Source organism: Grammomys surdaster, unplaced genomic scaffold (genome assembly GCF_004785775.1).
Source record: "Grammomys surdaster isolate TR1022 unplaced genomic scaffold, NIH_TR_1.0 61, whole genome shotgun sequence".
NCBI classification, from domain to species: Eukaryota; Metazoa; Chordata; class Mammalia; order Rodentia; family Muridae; genus Grammomys; species Grammomys surdaster.
In genome coordinates, this window is record NW_021604563.1 from 20,249,018 (window position 1) to 20,271,606 (window position 22,589).

The following is a 22,589-nucleotide window of genomic DNA, read 5'->3' on the forward strand; positions in this document are numbered from 1 at the left end:
CCTCCCTCCCTTCCTTCCTTCTCCTTTTTTCCCAAAGGGTGAAAGGATTTATTTTGTCTCATGATTTTAGAGTGTTCTTTCTGATTAGCAGTATAAAGCTGCTTGATTAATGGCCACAATTTTCTTAATGTTGTTTGATGTAGATAAATGTTTCAATCTGACAAATCTTAATTTATCTGCTTTCGCTAGTGTATTGTAGGTGTCGTAACAAAAATAATGTCTAATATAAGGTAACAAACATTGGCATTTATGTTTTCTTCAAAAATTGTATCGTTTTAACCTTTAGGGCTTGGAAAAATTGAGTCAATTTCTGTATATAGTATTGCATTATAGTAGTCTAAACTGATTTTCTTCATGTGAATATCCATTTGTCCCAGTACTTGTTGAAAGGATATTTTCTTTCTTTTTTCGTATTGTCTAGGTACCAGTGTCGACAATGGATAACAGAGCTGCAGGCTTATTTCTGAATTCTCAATTGTATTCCATTGATGTGTATGACTATTTTTATGTCAGTAACACAGACTCCTCCTGATAATTGCTTTTAGTTAGTAAGGCTTGAGCATGGGAAGTGTGAACCTTCCTAAATTATCCTTCTTTCCAAGATGCTCTGGCTATTCTGGGCTCCTTGTATGAATCATGTAGTTTCTGCCAAAATTCCCGCCAGTATTTGGCTACATATTTTATGCAGTGTAGATCAGGTTTTACTACTATGTCTTTCAAACCATGGACATGGAACGGCTTTTTATTTCTTTAGGTGTTCTTTCATTACATCCAATAGTGACTTACAATTTTCTTTCTCTCTCTTTTTAATTTTTAAATTTTTAAAATTTATTTTTAATTTTTTTTGGGGGGGGGCAGGGTTTCTCTTTCTAGCCCTGGTTGTCCTGGAACTCGCTCTGTAGACCAGGCTGGCCTTGAACTCACAGAGATCCTCCTGCCTCTGCCTCCTGAGTGCTGGGATTAGAGGAGTGCACCATCACCAGCAGCAGGCTCCTTTACAGTTTTAATTGCACTAGTACTACATTTATTTTGTAAAACATATTCCTAAGTATTTTATTCTTTTTGATGATACTACAAATTACAATAGTTTTCATTTCAAAATCTTTATACTGTTTGGGAACAGAATTATAAGTACTTTCTTGGTCACGTTTCATGTATTGCTCTGCGCATTCATTTGCTCTAATAAGTTTTTCATGAGTTCATGAAGATTTTTGCTACATAAGTGCATGAATTTTAAAGAAAGAGATACTCTTTCCTCTCCACATCAGATTTGGTTTCCTCTTTTTAAAACCTATTTAAACACATAAGACCTCTGGGAAGACAATGAACACAAATGGTGAGTGAAGGGCTGCAGATGTAGCTCACTCAGCTTACTGAGTACTTGCCTACGTTTTCACAAGACTCTTGCTTTTATGCGTCCCCCCACCCCCGCACAGGGCCCAAATAAACCATGTGTGCTGGTACATACTACTAATCCGAGCCATTGGGAAGTGGAAACTGGAGGATGAAAAGGCCTAAGTCACTCTTGGCTGCACAGGGAGTTTGAGGCCAGTCTGACCTCCATAAGACCCTGTCTGAAAGAAAGAGAAGAAACTGTACCTTAAATCAGACCTCCTGATTATAAGCGGGTAGCCTTCAGATTTTCCCAATTAACGATGGTATCAACTACAGGTTTTTCATAGACACCTGTTATTAGCTTGATGAAGAGCCCTCTGTAAACTAGTTTTTTGGAAGTATTGATTAGAAATGATGGTGAATTTGACAAATTGTTTTGTGTTGATATGTTTTTGGTTTCTGTAAAAAACGTATAAAATAAAACAATTCAAAGAATGGGTTTACATTGGTTCAGGCTTTGAGAGTTTTTAGTGCATGGCTGCTTAGTTCCATGGATATGAGCCCCTGGTAGCACTGAAATGAGTGCACGACAGAAGAACTTTGTTCACCTCTGTTCACCTCCACCAGACTAGGAAGCAAAGATAGTGGAAGGAAATGTCTTGAGTTCCAGTACCTTCTTTGAGATCATGCCCTCTTTGGCCTTCTTCTACAAGGCCCTGCCTTTTATTTATTTCTTTGTTTTTGCATTTGTGCATAGTTGCTGCACAAAACAGTAGCTTTCATTACAAAGACTTTCATGCGCGGATATCATGTGGTTTATTCATATTCTTTCCTCATCATTTTGTCCACAGTCCCACCTTTACTTTCATGACATATGTATACACATATATAGATGTGCATGTGTGTAATCTAGAGTATTCACAAGAGGGAACATAATATTTGTCTCTCTGTGTCTGGCACATTTTGCTTAACAGGATGCTTTCTTTCTCTAGTTACATTTGTTTCCTTGAAAGTAATGCAATTTTGTTCTTCTTTGGGGGGTAATATGCCATTGTTTTCATATTTATTTATTTATTTATTTATTTAATGTGTATGAGTTCACCATTGCTCTCTTCAGACACAGTAGAAGAGGGCATCAGACCCCACTGCAGATGGTTGTGAGCCACCATGTGGTTGCTGGAAATTGAACTCAGGACCTCTGGAAGAGCAGTCACTGTTCTTAACCACTGAGCCATCTCTCCAGCCCATAATATTCCATTGTTCTTTTGTTTTTTTGGGGTTTTTTTGTTGTTTTTTTTTATTTTTTTGGTTTTTCAAGACAGGGTGTCTCTGTGTAGCCCTGGCTGTCCTGGAACTCACTCTGTAGACCAGGCTGGCCTCGAACTTAGAAATCTACCTGCCTCTGCCTCCCAAGTGCTGGGATTAAAGGCATACACCACCACTGCCACCACTGCCTGGCTTCTAATATTCCATTGTTAAAAGAAGCAGAACCCTTAAATCTGTTTACTATGGCTGATGAGACTGCTTGGTGAGTAAAACTCTTGCTGTACAAGCCTCACCTGAATTTGATCCGTTTTTTTGAGACAGGGTTTCTCTGGGTAGCCATTGCTGTCCTGGAACTCACTATGTACACTAGGTTGGGCTAAAACTCAGAGATCTACCTGCCTCAGTGCTCCCTCCTAAGTGCTGGGATTAATATTGCACCACCACTGTTCCACCTGAGTGTGATGCTTGGAATCCACAAGGTGGAAGGAGAGAATCTACACTGTAAAATTGTCCTTTGGCCTTTACATTTCAATAAATACAAATAAAGAATGCATAAGGCCTGTTGGTGCAAGCTTCTAATCTCAGCTTCTACAGAGGCAGAAGACTGAAATTCCAAAGCTCCCCCAGGTGTGGTGATGATACAAGCCTGTCTGTCTCCTCAGCATTTAGCAAATAAATGGATGTTCAAGGTCACCTTCAGGTATATAGTGAGTTCAAGACCAGCATGGGATACTTGAGACCCTTTCTCAAACAAACAAACTAACAAACAAACATCCCTGATAGTTCAATGCCTGCCTGAGCAACTTACTGAGAGCTTGTATCAAACAATGAAACAAAAACAAAACAACAACAACAACAAAACAGAAATGTAGATCAATACTAGAGGACTTCCCTAGTATTTGGAGGAGCTTCGATTTAGATTTAACTCCCAGTGCTGAAACAGAAGGAGGTAAGAGAAAGAAAAGAGAACAAAATGTATTCTTTTTCAAGAAATCGATGTTCCTTTTGCTATCATACTTTGGACTGAAAAGATACTGAAAAAGATACTGCTATGGTGGGTGGTAAGCCCTTTTACTACAGGACATTAAATTTGTATCTCAAAGTGAAAATGCCTGTAATTCTAGTACTCAGAAGGTGGAAGCAGAGTGACTGAATGTTTGAGCCTGGCTACACAAGAAGACTTTGTTTCAAAATATAAAAACAAAACCCCAAAAAACCAGAATTATGCATCCCTGGATAAGAAGATATTAGAATTGGTTTTAGGTATCCAGTGGAGGTGCTGGAATTTACTCCCGATTAAGGGACAGAACTATAATGCTCTCTAGATTCTGCTGGTTTTCAGCTGGAAAAATAACTTCCTTAAGTCTTTCTTGTAATGTGGTTATGCTAACAACAAATTGTTCTCTTTGCTATTTATTGGGGAAACATCTGGTTTCACCTTTGTCTTCAAAGTTAGCTTTACTAAACATAGGATTCTTGTGTGATGCCTTCCTTCTTCGGTTACAATGACTATGCTATCTGATTGTCTCTGGTCTCCATTGTTTTTAATAAGAAATCATATCTTAACTTTCTTTTATTAGTGATGACTCAGTTGTTTTCCATTTTCAATATGTTAGTGGACACTACTAAATGTTTATATTTGGACTTCACTGAGCTTCCTGTGTGTATGTTTACTTTGAAACATAGGGTTCCAACATTGTTATACTGTATATTCAAAATATTTCCTCTTACTCCTCTTTCTAGCACTTCCATTATATATATGCGCATATGTTGGTGAATATAATGCTGTCTATTTTTTGCCTGAGAGCCTCCTTCCATTTTTTCTCTTTTGTTTTCATTATTACTTTGGTTTTCAGAGTTCATAATCTCTGTTAGCTGTCAACCTTCCTAATGCTGTGACCCTTTAATACAGTGCCTGATGTTGTGGTGACCCCCCTCCCCCAACCATAACATTATATTGTTGCTATATATTTGATATGTGACACCCTCCAAAGGGATCACACAACCCACAGTGGATAACCGTTGCTTTAGATCAATAATTAATACTTTGCTTTCCTTGTTCAAACTTATGATTATCCCTTTAACTGACTTTTAAATTTGAGAAATTATCCTCTATTCTAACCAAGAAGTTTACCAACTGAGCCATATCCTTGGCTCATCCAATGTGATTTTAAATCTGTTTACAGTTTATTTACTGTCTTTGGATGTGTACTCCTACCAGCACATACTACAGCACATGTGTTGAAATCAGAGGCCAACTTACAGGAGTCAGTTCTCTCCTACTCTGTGGATCTGAGGATCCACCACAGGCTGTCAAGTTTTGCTATAGATACTCTTAATCGTCCTGGAATGTGATTTTTAAAAAGACAATATGTTCAATCCCTGGAACCCACATAAAAGTAGAAGGAGAGAACCAATGTCATAAAGTTGTCCTCTGACAGCAACATATCAAGCATGCATTTCCGTACATGCATGCAATAATGGCAAATAAGATTTATTTAAAAAATAAAAACGATAATAAAGTAATGGCTAGTTCAGTGAATTGCATCCCCTTAGAAATATGTTCATGTTCTAACCACAGTACCTTACTTGGAAATAGGGTCTTTGTAGATATAATTAAGGCATCAAGATGAGATCATTCTAGATTCAGGGTGGGCCTGAAATTTAATGACTCCTGTCGTCATAACAAAACACGTTAAGTGGTAGAGTGCATGCCCAAAATGTGGAAGATCCTGGGTGGGTCCCTAGAATCATGTATATGCACAATACAGTAAGATTTGACTCAGGGTCCCACATGTACAAAGGTTATCTGAACATGGAGAAAGATAATGGAATTATGCTATCAACAAACCAAAGCATTCCAAGGATCCATCAGAAGCTAGAAAAAGGTAAAAAGGATTCTTTTACAGAGCATTTAGAGGGAGCACAAACCCTGCCAAAGGCCGATTTTACATTTCTAGCTTTCATGTGTAAAAAAAACAACCCACTGCTTTCTTAAGCCCTCTGGATTAGAAGTTGTTATGGTAGCCCAGGAAGCTAAGGCAGCTACCAAGTAAACATTTTTATTAACATTTTTATACTTATGTAGTGTGTTTGTGTGTGGGTGGAAGTGCATGCCAGGGCAAGAATGTAGATGTCAGAGATCACCTTGAGAGAGTCAGTTCTCTCCGGCACCAGGTAGGCTCTGGGGACTGACCTCAAGTTGTCAGGCTTGGTGGCAGGCACCTTTACCCACCAAGCCACTTGCCAACTGTCTTCTTTTTCTTTTCCTTCTTTCTTTTCCTGGGATATTTTCAAGTAGGCAGATTGGTCTCAAAAGTACTCTGTAGCCGAAGATGATGCTGAACTCTTAATCCTCCTGCCTCAAACTTTCAAGTGCTAGGATTATAAGAACACACCACTGTGCCTGGCAACATTTCTGTTTTTTTTCTACTTAAGTCCATTTTGTTTTCCTGTAACAGATGAAAACTTGCTTCCTTTCCTAATCAAAACTTTGAAAAAAAATCAAAGAAAGACAGCAACATGGCTCAGTAGTGGGTAAAGGCACTTGCTGCCAAGCCTGACAATCTGTATTCAGTCTTGGGACCCACATAATGGAGGGGAGAAAAGCATCTCCCAAATGCTGTCTTCTGACCTCCACATATGTACACACACACACACACACACACACACACACACACACACACACACAGAGAGAGAGAGAGAGAGAGAGAGAGAGAGAGAGAGAGAGAGAGAGAGAAACAAAAATGGGCATGGGCACAGGTTAAGACTGGTGATTCTGTGTTCTAAATTCCTTCAAACTGTTTAATTAGTATTAGTTCTAGAAAGTGACTACTTTTTTGTGGGAACACATACATTTAAAAACCTTCCTTCTCACAGAAAATTCCTGCTAGATCATCAGTTCCTTAATTATCATCTCCAAAATTTACCCTTCCTGACTGTTTTTGTGGAAATGGATTTGGGCTTTAAGTTATTTTTCCTTTCAGCAGTTTGCTTTGTCAACAGAGGATGCTAGAATCAATACAGTGCATTTTGCTTCCTGAAGTTTCTGAAGTATGCATCGGGTAGTCTGTGTCTGAAACTAATGGAGTGCTCCTTCCAGTTCCCGTTATCTCTCTAAGCAGGGTCTCACTGTTTCTCAAGCCAGCTTTGAATTAGCCATGTATCCCAGTCCAGTTTTGAACTAAAGACACTTCTGCCTCAGCACCCTAGTATTGGGATTATAAGTATATCAGACCACAGGAGATAAATCTGTATTTTCTTTACTCTTAATCCCTTACCACTTCAAATTCCAGTTAACATAATTATTTACCTTGAGGCCAGGTGACTCTGCCCCTTCATATACACAATCAATCAATCAATCAATATATCAATCAATCAATCAAAAATAAATGTAATTTTGTACAAAGTAATTTCTTACCTTAAATTTCTGTAAATGTGTGGAGTTTTTTCTCTTAATTGCATCCAAATTTACAGCTTAGTGATCGCTGGGATAATAATGTCACAGCCTTTTGAACACAACAGAGATATTTTCACATGACTTCTACAGAAATGTGTTAGTAAACATGGTGAATATTATTTATTATCATTTACACATAAGAAAGACATCAGTATGTAAGTGCTCTTTAGTCATATAGTAGTCATTTTTAATATTGGTATGACAGAGAAAAATATAAACTATCTCCAAGGTCACTATAAGGATTAAATGAGTTATGGAAGGTAAAATATGTTGTGATGGCTTGTTAAAGGTTAGCTGTTAATTCTATTATGTTGAATATAAAAATTACTATTTCAGTAAGCACCTTAAAATGATTTCGAGGTTTTATATTTCTTTCATCTACTTCTTTCTTTCTAATACTGATTATACCAAAGATAAGCATAGCATTTTACACTTATCTTGTGTTGTTATTAATTACTGAACAAAAGAAATGGGCAGAAAGAGTTATAAGGCTATGCTAAGTTTATGTTTACTTAATTGAATTCTATTCCCAGTGTGGTAATGGCTGAGCTCCCTGAATCAGAAAACCAAACTCCCACTATACATTTATGTAAACGTTCAAGTTTGAGTATTTCAACTCAATAATGTATACAATTCAAATAGTATTTGTTCCCCATCAGGTTTTGCTTCTACGAATTCTGTTCAAAGTAACATCCTGAGAAAGGATGTTAAGAGAAATTGGGGAAGTGAGCCAGTTTACTCAAGCTGTCAATTATTATACAAATACTTTGATCACTGAAGATTTACCTATCCAACAAAACAAGTCAGCGCTGTGCTAAAACTTAAAGTTATACATTAAAACAATTGTAGTCTCAAAGCAGTGGAAAAAGACTTTGTAAACTGAAGTAAACTCATGCCTGCCACGTGAACACCGGGGAAGCTGAGGCAGGAAGATGGACACTAAATTCCAGGAGAGCCTTGTATAGATACATAGTGAAAGCATGTCAGAGAATAACACTTCAAAGACAAACCAAACTATCATTTCTATCCAAATTTCAATGAATAGTTAAAAACTTTAAAATTTTTGGGCAGAATTTCAAAACAAGAGTTCCAACTTATCCTACAGGAATGGAGAAGATACAGTTTGTTGACCATTTCAGAAAGGGGAAACGGCCTCGTGGTTAAAATCTAAACTTCTCACACAACGTTTATCAGAATCGAGGGGGATATTTAAGTAGTTTTCTACAAGAATATTATTCCAGTCATCAGATAAGCCCAGAACTTTCATTTGGCATACTGTTTCTCCTTTGGAAACAAACCCTTTCAGTAGCCAGCGACTTTTTCTTGGGGTAGAGAAAGAATAAACAAACCAAATCCTTTCGGTGACCCAAGGTAAGCTAGATCAAGTTAGTCCCTCGCAAGTTTCACTTGATACTTCTGGAGAAAAGTTCCCTCACCGGAAAGGGTCCGACTGCCCTTACAGGAAGGGTAAGCAACTCCCGAGCTGTGGGACGCCAACGCCACCACAGAGTTTGACAAAGGTTGCCAGAGCGTCTGCCTGTGTTTAGAACCTCTTCCTTGTTCTCTGGGTAGTAACTAGGCAACCCCAGGCCGGCTTAAGCGGCTGGAACGAGGCGGCCGCCTTAGTGCCTCTGGCGGCCAGCCTGGAGCTCTGCAAGCTGCTCCCTCCGGTACCCCCCCCACCTCTCTCTATGACTCCACCCCTTTCCCCGCCTACCTTTCGCCGACTTCAGCTCCTCCCTCTCCTTCTCTCTTGCTCTCCTTCCTCCTCCGCCTCCTCAGCTCTTGGGCTAGAATATCTATGGGTCGAAACGTGATGCGATGAATCCGAGAGAGACCGAAACTGGGACGAAGAGTGCGGCGGAAGCGGCGGGACTCCCAAGCATGGGGGCTTCACCACAATAGAGGCAGCGCCCCCACCCGCCCCCGCCAGCCCTCCGGAGCGAAGCCCCCAAAACCCCTCGGGAAAAGGATGGCGGCGGCACCTACCCAGATCGAAGCCGGTGGGTAGCTGAGCCGAGGGCTAAAGGGATGGGGGCTTTGCGCGACTGCTGTCAGAATTTTTTAAAAAAAGCTTGTATCTCTCTTCCTTGCCTCTCTCTCAACGTCTCCCCCCACCCCCATCCCTTCTTTAGAGCTGTATTACCTGATCGCAAGGTTCTTGCAGTCCGGACCCTGTAACAAATCCGCTCAGGTGAGAGGGAAAGGATATCTGGGAGTGTTGGGGAATGGTCCCATTGGGGAAATTGAGGCACCGGGTGAGCAGTGCGGTTGGAGGGTGAGGGAAAGGCCGGCCGCGATTACTCCTACAGTCAGCGGCTGTGTTGGAAGTGGGGAGGGAGGAATGGGTTGGCGCCCCAATCTGTTCCTCACATCCGTGTGTCCGTCTTCCCCAGGTGCTAGTGCAAGAGCTCGAAGAGCATCAGGTATGGACCCCTTTGGGGGAGAGGTGGGGAGGGCTGGGGAGAACCTGGAGGAAGGGTAAGGTAGGTCAGGGGCCGAGGGTAGGGGCCCGGAGGAGCCTTCGAGCTGGACACTTGGGGCTGTTGTCACTTGGGGTGAACTGGGTTCTTTGCTTAGAAGGGGCGGACAACGCAGGGGTCTAAACTCGCTGCCTTTTATTCCAGCGGGAGGTGTTTTTTCAGGATTTCCTTCCCTTTGGCCTGCCCCCCACCCCCCACCCCCAGCACCGCGGCAGTAGCTGTCGGGACTGGAGAGATGAAAATGCTAAAGGGTCTAGGACTAGGCTCCAGGCTGGGTGCTGCTGATGGGGAGCAGAGGCTTTTCCTTCACTCTCCCCCCTTTCTTTTCCTCTGGCCCCCAGCTGATTCCTCGCCGCTTAGACTGGGAAGGGAAAGAGCACCGAAGAAGCTTCGAGGATCTGGTTAGTAAACTTTTCGTTTCAACTTAGCCCAACTCTTTCTCCACTCTCTCCCCACCTTGTGCCCCCAACCCGCCCCTGGCCCTTCAGCCCTTAGAGCTCCCCGAGCCTGCTGCTGTTCGGTGTTGGAAGGACTGCCCCTTCCCCCTCCCAGCGTGTCGGAAAGGGTACCTTGCCCTCCTCTAGCCTTGCTTATTTTCACCCCAAAACTTTGAAGACTCTGAGTTGGCTTTCAGAGGTGCTGTGTTGTGCATTATGACTGTGTTACAAACATCAGAGAAGGCCCATTGTAGGGGGATAAGGGACAGAAACCAGGGGGTTATCTTGGGGCACGTACCAAGGACTGACGCTGGCCAATGACAGCGTTGGTAACAGCCCGGAGTTCCGGATTAGTGGAAGAAAACTGGTTTCTGGTTGGTCCTGGCTTGAAATACGGGAACTGAGGCCAGGCTTGGGTGTTTTTTTTTTTTTCTCCCTAGCTCTCTCTCCCTCTCTCTTTTTTCTCCTTTTTCTTTCTTTCTCTTTTTTTCTTTTTAGAGGGGAGGGGAGAAGGGACTCAGAAGGGGAACTGACTCATAAGTGAGGAAAACTACACAAATAAAAATACTAAGGACTACTGAGTGAATTCCAAGATTTGCCATCTTTAGATAATGGATTACTGAATAAAAACATTGTTATATATTTCCAATCTTAGAAAATAGCTAATTAATTCATCAGTAAATTGCATTTGTACAAATACTTTTTCCCTAAATAAGAACTATGTATTTTGACCTTTTGGGAATAGGTGAACAGGATTTTGGGATTAGGAGACAACAATGGGCATTTTTTAAAAAAATAGAATATACTTTAGTTAAGTCTTGGACTGACTCTTGTTTCTCCTGCAAATATAATTCACAATGTAAGTGCACTTTCTGCTCTGCACTGAGACAAAAAGATAATCTTTTATATGTGGGAAAAGAGATTCTTCTCTTAGCCACAAATAGAGAGTTGTATGATAATAAAAGGAATGATAATGAAACCTAAATTCAGCTAAATTCTCTTTTCTCCAAATAAGATCCAAATGAGGAAAACCACATAAAGTGGATAAAAAGTTGGAAGAGTCGTAGAATAAGGTAGACTAAATAAAAAAGAAAATTATTGAAAGTTTTTCAATAGAAAACAATTAAATTGCTGTGATATTCATTTTGAAAACTTTGTGTATTATATAAGAGTGAAGCCACATTAAGTATGACAGAAGCTACTGACCTTTTTCCTCATGACTTGCAAATCCAAAAATGGTTTTATTGTAATAAGAGTGAATGCCACCACCAGTATAGTTAATCGTAATAATTTCTCAGCTGGGTACAAATTATTTTTGAATACCTGTTACTACTTTTAATTTTCAGCCCAAAGTTTTGTTGTTTTTCTTTCTGTTGTTGTTAGACGTAAGTCCAACTTGTACTACAGCAGGCAAATTTGAACTATTCGCGAATATATGTTTTAGTACTGAACTACTGATACATGTTTGAATATAATTTTAATATCTGGTTGTATGGACAATATTTTTGTTTATTTTTTTTCCCTTTCCAGTGTGTGCAGGTAGATCATTTTTAAGCAAATGGCAAAAGGTAACTTAAAACTATATATAAAAAACAAACTTGATAGAAAATCCACTAATTAAAAATTGTCTCCTCACTACACAGTTTAAAAGGTGGTTTACTAGTCATTTTCTTAAACAGTAAAGGTAAATCTTTACACAATTATAATCAGTGTCCATTTTTTGCTTTATATTTTTCTGACAGTATTATATTTTTGCATAACTAGTGTTCTTTGAATAGCCATCATAGTAATGGTAAGAAAAACAATTAGTTGTGTTTTAGGTAGTATGATTTGTCTTCAATTTCCAATTGGTCATTTGAGTTACTTTTACCTTTTCACTAATATTCTTGCATAATTAGGGGATCTTTTTCTGCTGCCATCTTCTTCAAAAGTCTCCAGGACTTTATGACTAAGGTCAAAGTAGCTCATCAGTTTTCTAGTTTTTGTCCCATATTGAAGATCACGCTCCAGAAGTTTGTACTAATGTCTAATGCCAACAACATCTAATGACAGTGTGAGGGTTTATAGTTTTAAAATAATTTTAATATGTCATAATAGTCTTGACTTGATTTAAATAGACTTTTTAAATTAGCAGTAAGGCTTACTTAATCCTTAACAGTTATTTTTTAATTATTGTTAATACACTTATCCATTTATATGGACTTGATTTTACTCTTTGGTGTATATTTTGTCTCATACTATTGTGTAAGCTGACCTGGAGCTCATTATGTAGTCCAGGCTTGCCTTAAGCTCAAAACAGCCTCCTGCTTCAACCTGAGAAATGCTGGGATTATAGGTATGATGTACTTTATGGGTATTTATTTATTTACTTATTTATTGGGTTGATATTATTATACAAGGTTTTATAACCTATTCAAGGCTAGCTTTAAATTTTTAATTTTTAATTTTCTGTGTAGAATTTGTGATACTCCGGGAGCTTCAAACTCATGCCACCATGTGCTTGGCTACATTTTCATACACACACACACACACACACACACACACACACATACACACACACACACGATGGAACTAAGGGTCTTGTGTATAAACTACATTCTTAACCTGTCTTATACATTTCAAGTTTTTATATGCAGAAGATTTTTTTCTTATGTTTTACTATATATATATAATACAATGGTGCACCCTTGCTTTTTCACGTGACTTTTTATATTATGGACTCTTTTGTTCTTTTTCTGTGTCTCCCTTGTTACCATTTTTCACTCATGGAATTGAAAGCACTATGTAGCAATTGTATTAGAATGGCATGGATTGTGTTACCCTTGTTTAATATGCAAAATATATTATGTTAATATTGAAATAAATTTATCAAAGTTAATATGTTCAATGGAGAGAATATGATCATTATTGTCTTTAAAAAGAGTAGGTGCATTTATGAAGATACTTTTTATCATTCTAAGAGTCTTTGTACAAAATATTCAGGCTTTAAGAAGTTTTTGGCAGTATTACAGATTGAACCATGTGCATCATACCCACAAGGCAAGCACTATGACTGCGCCACAGTCCTAGCCCTTGTAAGAGTATTTTCATATTGTCATCTGATTCATAACAACTACTTTAAAACAATATATTAGCATTCCAGACATACCTATATTCTTTTCTTACCTTACTGAGCTTTTGTCTAATTGCTAACAATAGCTTAAATTAGCTGCTTGAATAGAAGACAAATGTTTGAGTGCTGGTAGCATAGTTATTGCATGTTTAAGTGTGGATGCAATTTAAATTAAACGTGTGAATTCAAAACTGCACTGTGACCCACAGTCATAAGTCATAGTTAGGAAGAATGAAGCATGTGAAACATAAAACATGTGCTCCTCAAACTCAATGCCCTGCAGTGACATAATACTAAAGATACTACGGCAAAGCAGGCAGTCTCTGGAAGCCACAGTTCCTATTGACTTTACTAGTGCCACATACACATTGTTGCTCACAGAAACAAGTTAGCACTTACCTAGATTTGGTTGTAGGAAACATAATTCAGTGATTAAGATTGTTCTGGTAGTTTCTTTGAGAAAAAAAACTGGTATGGCAGTACAAGTCAGCTGGTATTGTAAGGGAAGAGAGTGGATGACAGGGAGGTAAGAATTTAGATTTCATGAATTCCACTCACAAAATGTTTGTCTTGGAGTCATCTTCCCCCATAAATATGAATTTATGAGGTGTGTGGGGAATATGTGTGTGAATATTCCTGTGAGTGTATGAATTCATGTGTGCTTTCTGTACATGTGGAGGCCAGGAGTTGAAGGAGTATTTTCCTCAGTTGCTTTGTGCTTTTTTTTGTCTTAGTAAGCACCACAGTAAGACTTCTGTGTATTTTCAGGACTGATAATTTGGTATTGCATAGACGATTGGTGTGCTCTTCCCTGGGAAAGACTATTGCTCCCAGTGTCAGCATTCTTTATTATTTTAAATAGAATCTCTTTTATACATTTTGATAATCTCATACATGTAAAAAAAAAAGTGTAATGCTTATAGCCACTGGATACACCTTATTTTTGAAACAGTATCTCTCACCAAATCTGCTATTTTATTCAGTGCACTAGCTGCTCAGTAAACCTCAGGGATCCTCCTGTGTCCTTGTCTTTAAGGATAGAATTCCAAGCCCTTGTAGCCTTGCACATGGCTGCTGAGTATCCCAACCGAGATCCTCATGGTTGTGCAGCAAGTTTATTACCCATGGAGCCATTTCCCAGCCTGCCTGAAATCATCTTCCTCATGTTTTTCACATAACTTGTAGGAAATAATTTGTGTGCTTGTTTTTTTTTACAGTAATTGTTTACTGATTGCTTAGTAACCTTATTGGTAACAAATAGCAATTTAAAGGCAAGTTATTGTTTCACATATATTTCCAAACACTATATTTGTGCATACATACACATAAAAAAGAGTTTAATCTGTCAGCTGATGCTGTTTACTCCCTTCGGTGTATCTTCTCTGTTGAGCAACTTCTAGAAGACAGATGTATCCTCTGAACTCTTCTTGATTTTTATCTCGCCATTTTAGCAGTTTTCCTTCCCCTCCCTCCCCCACCTCCTTTTTTTCTTTGTTGTTTTTAGGCAGTGCTTCACTGTAGCTCTGGCTGTGCTGGAACTCTCTCTGGGAACCAGACCACACTAGCCTGGAACTCACCAAGATCTGCCTGCCTCTGCATTTGGAGTGCTGGGATTAAAGGTTTAGGCAACCACGTGTTCAGGCACCTTAAATACTTCTTGAAGTGGGGCAAGCTAGAGAATGCTTGCACCTAGGAGGGTTGTTTGAGGTTTCTTTTTCCTGGGGAAATCTTTAAACCAGTAGAAAGAAAAGGAAAGGCGATTAATACTGATTAACTTTCAGAAAGCAGAGTTGTAGGAAGTCTGAACTTCTTGCAGTCCACTCTGCCTTGTGTAGCCAGACATGGTGGCGGCACTTTTAATCCCAGCACTTAGGGGGGCAGAGACAGGTGGATCTGGTCTACAAAGCAAGTTCCAGGACAGTCAGGGTTGTTACACAGAGAAGCCCTGTCTGGAAAAACAAACAAAAACTGTTCTGACTAAAGAAGGACCTGCTGCTCTTTTCATTTCTGTACAACTATTCCCCCCTTTTATATTCAGTTAATATATTTTGCATAATTGTCTGAAAACCAGACACTTTTGTTTCTATAAAGTTGCCGAGAGATTTACAATGTGAGTTTTTTTATTCAATCTTGACTTTTAAGTAAATCTAAAAGATTAATTAGAGAACACTTATTTATGAGACACAGTTCTTACTTCTAGAGATAAATACTTTATTTTTTGCTTCTTTTTTTTACTGTTCTTTTTAGTGGTTTTCTCCTCAACCAAAGATTAGAAAAATTTATTTGCAGGCAATAACTTCTAAATATTAACCTTAATAGAATTGCTTATCTTCCTAGAATTTTGAATAAAGATTTTTAATTCTTTGACTTTGTTATACTAATCAAACAAATCACTCTGAGAATATGAAGTATTCTAGGAACACTTATCATATTGATTTTAGTTAGACTTTATAAATATCCTTGCTCATTTATTCATTGGCTGATTTATTTAGTATTTACCTGGCCGTAGTTCATGCAGGGCACTTTTCTGAATGCTAGGAATAGGGCAGCAAGCAAAGCATACGACACATTTTATGTATATAAGTGCTTTCTTTGCATGCTTGTCTGTGTAGCACATGTGTGCCTGGTACCTGAGAAGCCCTGAAGAGGGCATTTAATTCCCTGGGCCTGGGGTTGCAGATGCTTTTGTGAGCCACCATGTGGGTACTGGGAATTGAACTCAGGTCCTCGGGAAGAGCAGGCAGTACTTTTAACTGCTGAGCCATCTCTCTAACATAGCCATTTCTCCAGCTTCTGGTGGTGGTATGCTTTTAATCCCAGAATGAGGGAGGCAGAGTCAGGTGGATGTCTGTGAGTTCGAGGCCAGCCTGGTCAACATAGTGATTTCCAGAATGGGTAAGGCTATACAGAGAAACCCTTGAAAAACAAAAAGAAAATAAAACAAAAAAGAGAAGACAAGAAAGAGACTAAGTTACCAGAATGTTTGACTTTAGGACTTGGTTATCTGTAATATGGTTTGCATAAGAACATGAATTAGAGTATCCCTTTTAAAGAAACTAACATTGTATAGGGAAAACCATTCTGCTTTATTGTACACATATACATGTATTGTTAGTACTAAGGGAACAACTTGGTGAGTAGTTAGTTGGTATAAGTAACTCTTATTCTGTATAGAATCTAGATCTTTTTTTTATTATTATTTAATCTTTTCTTACAGTCCAGACTTTATCCACCTTCCGGTCCACCCTCAGACTATTCCACATCCCATACCTCCTCTTCCCTCCCCATCTTCAAGAGGTTGTCCTGACCTTCCTACCCCACCCCATCAGCCCTCCACAGTCCCTGGGGCCTCAAGTCTCTAGAGGGTTAGGTGTGTCTTCTTTCACTGAGTCCAGATCCGGCCATGGTCTGTTATATATGTGTTGGGGCCCTTGAGAGAATTTTTTCCTTTGTGTTTTCTTTTGAGAAAGAGCCTTGCTTTGTATAGCTCAGGTTAGCCTGAAGCTCAGGTTGGTCTGCAACACAGTATGTGGTGCTTGTTGGTTTTAAACTACTGGTAATTCTCTTGCTTCAGGCTCCAAGTCCTGGAATTTTAGGCATGTGACACCTTCCTGTGTTCTAATAGCTCAGATTCTTCTCTTTAAGACAAGATCTCACTATGCATCCTTAGCTGGCCTGGACTCAAAAGAACAGACATCTGCCTGCCTCTACCTCAGATTTCTTAAGCAGTTAATTCTCAGCACTGAGTAAATGAAATCAGAGAGTTTACTTATTTATCATTTTTTTTTATTATTGGCACGATTAGGCTGTCTGTTTTATACCACGTCTTATATAAAATTGAGTTGTATGATTTAGTAAAGGTCTGTAGAACAGAGAGAGGCCTGTCCTGTGTAAATGTTGTCACAAGATTTAAATATGCTCTGCTTACTTTGTGTCTGTTTCTTTTTTAAGACATATTTTTTATTATTCTTAACTATCTGTATATGCGTGTACCTGAAAGACAGAGGAGGTGATAGTCTTTCTGGTATTGCAGGTAGTTGTAAAATACCTGATGGGGGAACTAAACTTGGGCCCTCTGCAGATATATTATGTGCTGAGCCATCTTTCCAGCTGTGTTGTGTCTGTTAAAATTGGTTCAAGTATTAATTAAATATGTAAATTTTAATTTTCTCCCTTTTTTTAGTTTAGTTTTTTGAGACAGGGTTTCTCTGTGTAGTTTTGCTGTCTTGGAACTTATTCTATAGATCAGGCTAGTCTTGAACTCATAGATCCGTCTGCCTCTGCCTCCTGCATGCTGGGAATAAAAGCGTATCCCATTACTCCCTGGCAATTTATTTAATTTCAATTTTTGTGATTTCATATTATAAAATACTTTGCTTTATGATAGGATAAGTTGGTACCTTAAACTAAGTATGCTTTTTTTTTCCTGTGTTCTATTTATTTTATTTAGGTGGCAGCCAATGCACACATTCCTCCAGACTACCTCCTTAAAATTTGTGAGAGGATTGGCCCTTTATTAGATAAGGAGATCCCTCAGAGTGTTCCTGGGGTACAGACATTACTAGGTGTCGGTCGGCAGTCTCTATTACGGGATGCCAAAGGTAAGATTTTTTTTAGATATGTAACACTGTTACAGAGGAAGATTCAAAGATCAATGTAGTTTCAAATGAATATTCACATGCATTTAAAAAATACTTTGTTTTTTTATTATTTGTTTGTTTATTTATTTATTTATTTATTTTTTTGAGACAGAGTTTCTCTGTGTAGCCCTGGTTGTCCTGGTACTCACTCTGTAGATGCCGTCTAACTCAAATCCGCCTGCCTCTGCCTCCAAAGTGCTGGGATTAAAAGCATGTACCTTTAATCACCACTGCCTGGCTGTTTTAGATTTATTAACTTGCTGATTTTTAATGATTTTCTAAGTGTACAAGTAAATTTCTAAATGTGTAAAATGAAGTTCTTTTGTGTCAAGTACTAGAAAAACTGTTTTATTTCCTTGCATAACTTTTGGTCTTTTTATATAGACTGTAAGAGTACACTATGGAATGGGTCTGCTTTTGCAGCTCTCCACAGAGGCAGACCCCCAGAACTACCTGTAAATTATGTGAAACCTCCAAATGTGGGTAAGTAATAGCATGCAAGTTAGAAGCATATTCTTGATTCATTCTTGGACTCATTTGATGGCCAAAAGTAGGCACTGGAATTGAATTTGAAGTATAAATGCACTGTCTAAATACTTAGAGTACAATTTCTGAAGATTGATTTGTGTATGTTTGTATAGGTGTATCTTTGTGCATGTGTATACTGTATATACTGTATACTTACAAGAGCTGTAGGCAGGCCCAAAGTGAGTGTTGGATTCTGCTAAGGGGGAGCTACAAGCATTTGGGAGCCACCCAAAATGGGTGTTGGGAACTGATTTCAGGTCCTCTAGAAGAGCAATTGCTTTTTAACCACTGAGTTATCTTTCTAGCCTCTCTAGCTTAGTTCTTAATGAGACAATATACTTTTAAAAATGACATTTATTTATTTATTTAGTGTGGTTGTGTATGTATACGTGCAACTGCACAAGTGTGGAGGTAGAATACAACTTGGAGACTTTTCTTCTACCGTCTGGATCTCAGGAATCACACTCAGGTCAGCAGGTTTGGCTTCAGGTGTCCTTAGACACTGAGTAACCTTATGGGCCTCAAGGCTATATTTTTAAAGCCATTTTCTCCTTAAAACAAACTTAATCCTCATTTTTATAAGAGATGATTTATTTGGTCCATTTCATTTCTTCCTTAGCAGAAACTTGGTTCCTTTTTGAGCCAGGACCTCATTTCTGCTGGCCTCCAATCCACTGTAGTAGGGGATGATCCTGAACCCCTGATGACTTCTGCTCCCACTTCACAAATACTGTGCTTTACTACCACACCCTGCCTCACAAACATTTTTGAACAGACAGCACAAGGAGTTGAAGCCATGTGGTTTTCTGTTTCCATGTCTCTGTATTGAGTTTCCACAAAAACTTCATAGGAAATTGCTTAAAGATAGCTTTCAGAAGGAAAGAAATGTATGTTCTGTTTATTTTTCATTGCCAAGTTTATAATTATGTTATGTATTTTATATCAGTCATCTTTCTATTTACTTTTTGTTGTTTTGTGACACAGTCTTCCTGTTTCCCATACTGGATTAGAATTCACTGCTTAAGCAGGCAGTCCTCTTATTTGCTGCTTGAGTCTTGGATTTAAAGACATCGACGACTACACCTTGATCTATTTTTTAAGGCAAAATATCACTATTCCTAGTTCTAGTTTACTGAAATTCACATGTCCCTAGATTCTCTGGTCAAATAATTTTGCAGAATTACTAGTTGTTAGTGGCTGCCAAGATGATAGATCTAGGTCTAAACCATTTTGATTAAAGCTAACCTTTCCAAAGTGCTTATAAAACCAAGGCGCTGGAATGTCATTCTACTTCCATACAAAAATTATATATTATCTGTAGTTCCTAGTGCTTGCACACTGTGACCTCAATCTTGAATGGATAAATTTCAAATCAAAAGATAGGAACACTTTGTTGTTGGCGATTAAAAATTTTTAGAGACAAGGTCTCACTATGTATCCTGACTGGCCTCCTACTCACAGATTACAGAGATTGGCCTGCCTTTCCCTTCCAAGTATTGGGATTGAAAGTGTTTACCAGCTTGTTGATGTCTTGTTGGCTTTTTAAGTCAAGGTCTCTCGTGCTCAGGATGTCCGCATGGTAATCTTTTGTTTCCACCTCTCCAAATGTTGGGACTACAGACATATGCTTCTATTCCTGGTTTATGAAAAAAAATTCTCAAAAGGAATACTATTATATACAAAAAATTAATAGAACTTACTAACATTCAGAGGTTAAATAAATTGAGGGTAGAGATTATTTTAAAGGATTAAACATAAAGCTTAGTAAGAGAAACTGAATACTTAGGAGTACATTGCTAACAGTACTTTCTTAGAGCCTTCATGTTACCTAGTTAGGTCTTACTAGGCTCATTTTGCTAATAGTCTTTTTTTTTTTCACTTTGTCAGGGATAGTTTATATACTAGAATTTTTATTTCTAATTTATTGACTTGAGAAAAGATTTTTTCCCCTCATGAATTTACTTACGTTCAAAAGTATATGTAGTCCACAGAGATCTTCCTACCTCTCCATTTGGAGTGCTAGGATTGGAGGTGTATGACACTGTGCCAGGCTTTAAATTCCTTTTTTTTTTTTTTTTTTTGGTTTTTCGAGACAGGGTTTCTCTGTGTAGCCCTGGCTGTCCTAGAACTCACTCTGTAGACCAGGCTGGCCTCCAACTCAGAAATCCGCCTGCCTCTGCCTCCCAAGTGCTGGGATTAAAGGCCTGTGCCACCACCCGTCTAAATTCCTTTTTTTAGTTAAATTTTGCTGCTGCTGCTGGTAGTGGTGGTGGTGCTTGCGTCTAATCCCAGAAGTTAGGAGGCAGAGGCAGGAAGATCTTTGTGAGTTTGAGGCCAGCCTGGTTTATACAGAGGATGTTCCAGGATAGCCAGGGATACACAGAGTTCTATCTTGAAAATCCAAAAAGAGTTTACGTTAGCTAAGTGATTTTCTTACATCCAGGCCACCATTATACTTTGTTCTATTTCTCTCTCCTTCACTGTTCTTTCTCCTTTTACATTCCCCTACTCTCGCTGCTAGCCTCCTTTTCAAAAGTCATTTTTTCATTTTGTTTATTTGGAGACAGGTTCTCACTATCTAGCTCTGATGAGTGAAACTCCCTATGTAGACAGAGATCCCACATTCCTCTGCTTCTCAGGTATTGGGAATAAAGGCAGGTGCCACTAAGCCTAGGTGTCTTCTTTCCTTCCTTCCTCCCTCCCTCCCTCCCTCCCTCCCTCCCTCCCTCCCTCCTTCCTTCCTTCCCTCCCTCCCTCCTTCCTTCCTTCCTTCCTTCCTTCCTTTAATGAGATAAGATCTTATTGTGTAGCCCAGGCCAGCCCTCAATTTATCATCCTCTTTAGCTTTCCTAGTGTGGTAATCACTGGCTTGTGTCATGATTGGCTGACTCTTATCTTTCTTTCTTTTTGTGGTCTTGATGTAACTTAATGCTTCCCGTACTATAGGTAACTGTTCCACTTCTAAGTCTCAGACCTGACACTTCTTCGTTTTGCTTTGTTATTGTCGCTTAAGTTTTTGAGAAATATCGCTTTCTGGCCCAGTTTGGCCTTAAACTGTTTGTGGCCCTTTTTCTGCTTGAGAGTTGAGATGACATTGTTGAGATTACAAATGTATTTCGAACTGGGCATATTCTTTCAGGATTACAGGAAGTTTGTTCCTCTTTCAGTAATTGCTTAGTAATTACAGAATTGTTGGTATGCCTTTTAAAATATGAAAATCTGCCCTGTATTTGGAGAGGAGTTTAGACAAAATTGAGTCCGTTTCACATAAAACATGCATGCAAGTTTAAGAGATTTGAAGGAGGTCTAGATTAGCCAGGGCTCTATATCAAAACTGTCGCAAAAGGAAAAAAAGAAGGAAGGAAAGATTCCAAATATTTCTAGAGAATATATCTGGGAAACTGGGTTATAGCTTCCCTCGTTGCAGCATAGAAACCTGAACAAAATTCAGTGAAGTCATAATTGGCCCAAGTTTCCTTTTCTTCCTATCTTGGTTTTATTACCATATCATGTTCATGGTCAAATATCATCATCAGCATCATCAGCATCATTCCAAATACACTTACTGAACTGCAAAATAGATAATTAGCTATATTCCTTTGTGTGTGTGTGTGGGTGTGTGTGTGTGTGTGTGAGAGAGAGAGAGAGAGGGGGGGGGTTCTCTGTGTAGCCCTGACAGTCCTGGAACTGTATGTAGACCAGGCTGGTCTCTGACTTCCAAGTGCTGAGATTAAAGATGTGTGCCATATGGCCAGCTATATTACTTTTTAGAATAAGTTTATCAATCAGTCATCTGTCTTCTGTTTATTTTGTACCTCAGAAATGAAGCTAGGGCCTAATACATATTAGGTAAACTCTCTGCCACTGAGCTATGTCAGAAGCTCTCTTTAATATTTTGATTCTGAGACACTGTTTTGCTCTAGGCTAGCCTGGCCTATTAGTTTGCTGTCTTCTCCAGCCTAGGTTTTCTATGTAGATGAGATCAGAGCCCAGATTTGGTAAAAGGCCTGGCTATTTTTAAAGTCAAACAGGTTAAGGTACAATGATGCATAATAAAATTCTCCCTTTTAAGCTGACTAGTATACTGAATTTTGACAAATGTGTGCATTAGTGTTACTTCCAGAATAATAAAGGATATAATGTTTCCATCACTTTCTATATATGTGTCTCACAAGCCCCGAAAACAAAGAATTATCTCTTCTGTGATTATATCTTTGCTTTAGTTAGAATGTCATTTGAATTAAAGTACACTGCATTCAGGTTTTTGTATCTTTTTTCTTCCTTCCTTCCTTCCTTCCTTCCTTCCTTCCTTCCTTCCTTCCTTCCTTC

General features: G+C 38.8%; 1 protein-coding gene across 1 annotated transcript in view; it reads left to right on the plus strand.

Moving 5' to 3' along the window:
- Positions 1 to 8,815: 8,815 nt before the first annotated feature.
- Brwd3 (bromodomain and WD repeat domain containing 3) overlaps positions 8,816 to 22,589 on the plus strand; it is a 92,899-nt gene continuing 79,125 nt past the window's right edge. Inside the window, exons 1-6 of the mRNA XM_028780923.1 lie at positions 8,816 to 9,063; positions 9,196 to 9,254; positions 9,457 to 9,486; positions 9,885 to 9,944; positions 17,543 to 17,693; positions 18,117 to 18,215. Of these exons, the coding sequence (XP_028636756.1) occupies positions 9,033 to 9,063; positions 9,196 to 9,254; positions 9,457 to 9,486; positions 9,885 to 9,944; positions 17,543 to 17,693; positions 18,117 to 18,215 (430 nt within the window). The 5' untranslated portion in view covers positions 8,816 to 9,032. The remainder of the gene's footprint in view (positions 9,064 to 9,195; positions 9,255 to 9,456; positions 9,487 to 9,884; positions 9,945 to 17,542; positions 17,694 to 18,116; positions 18,216 to 22,589) is intronic.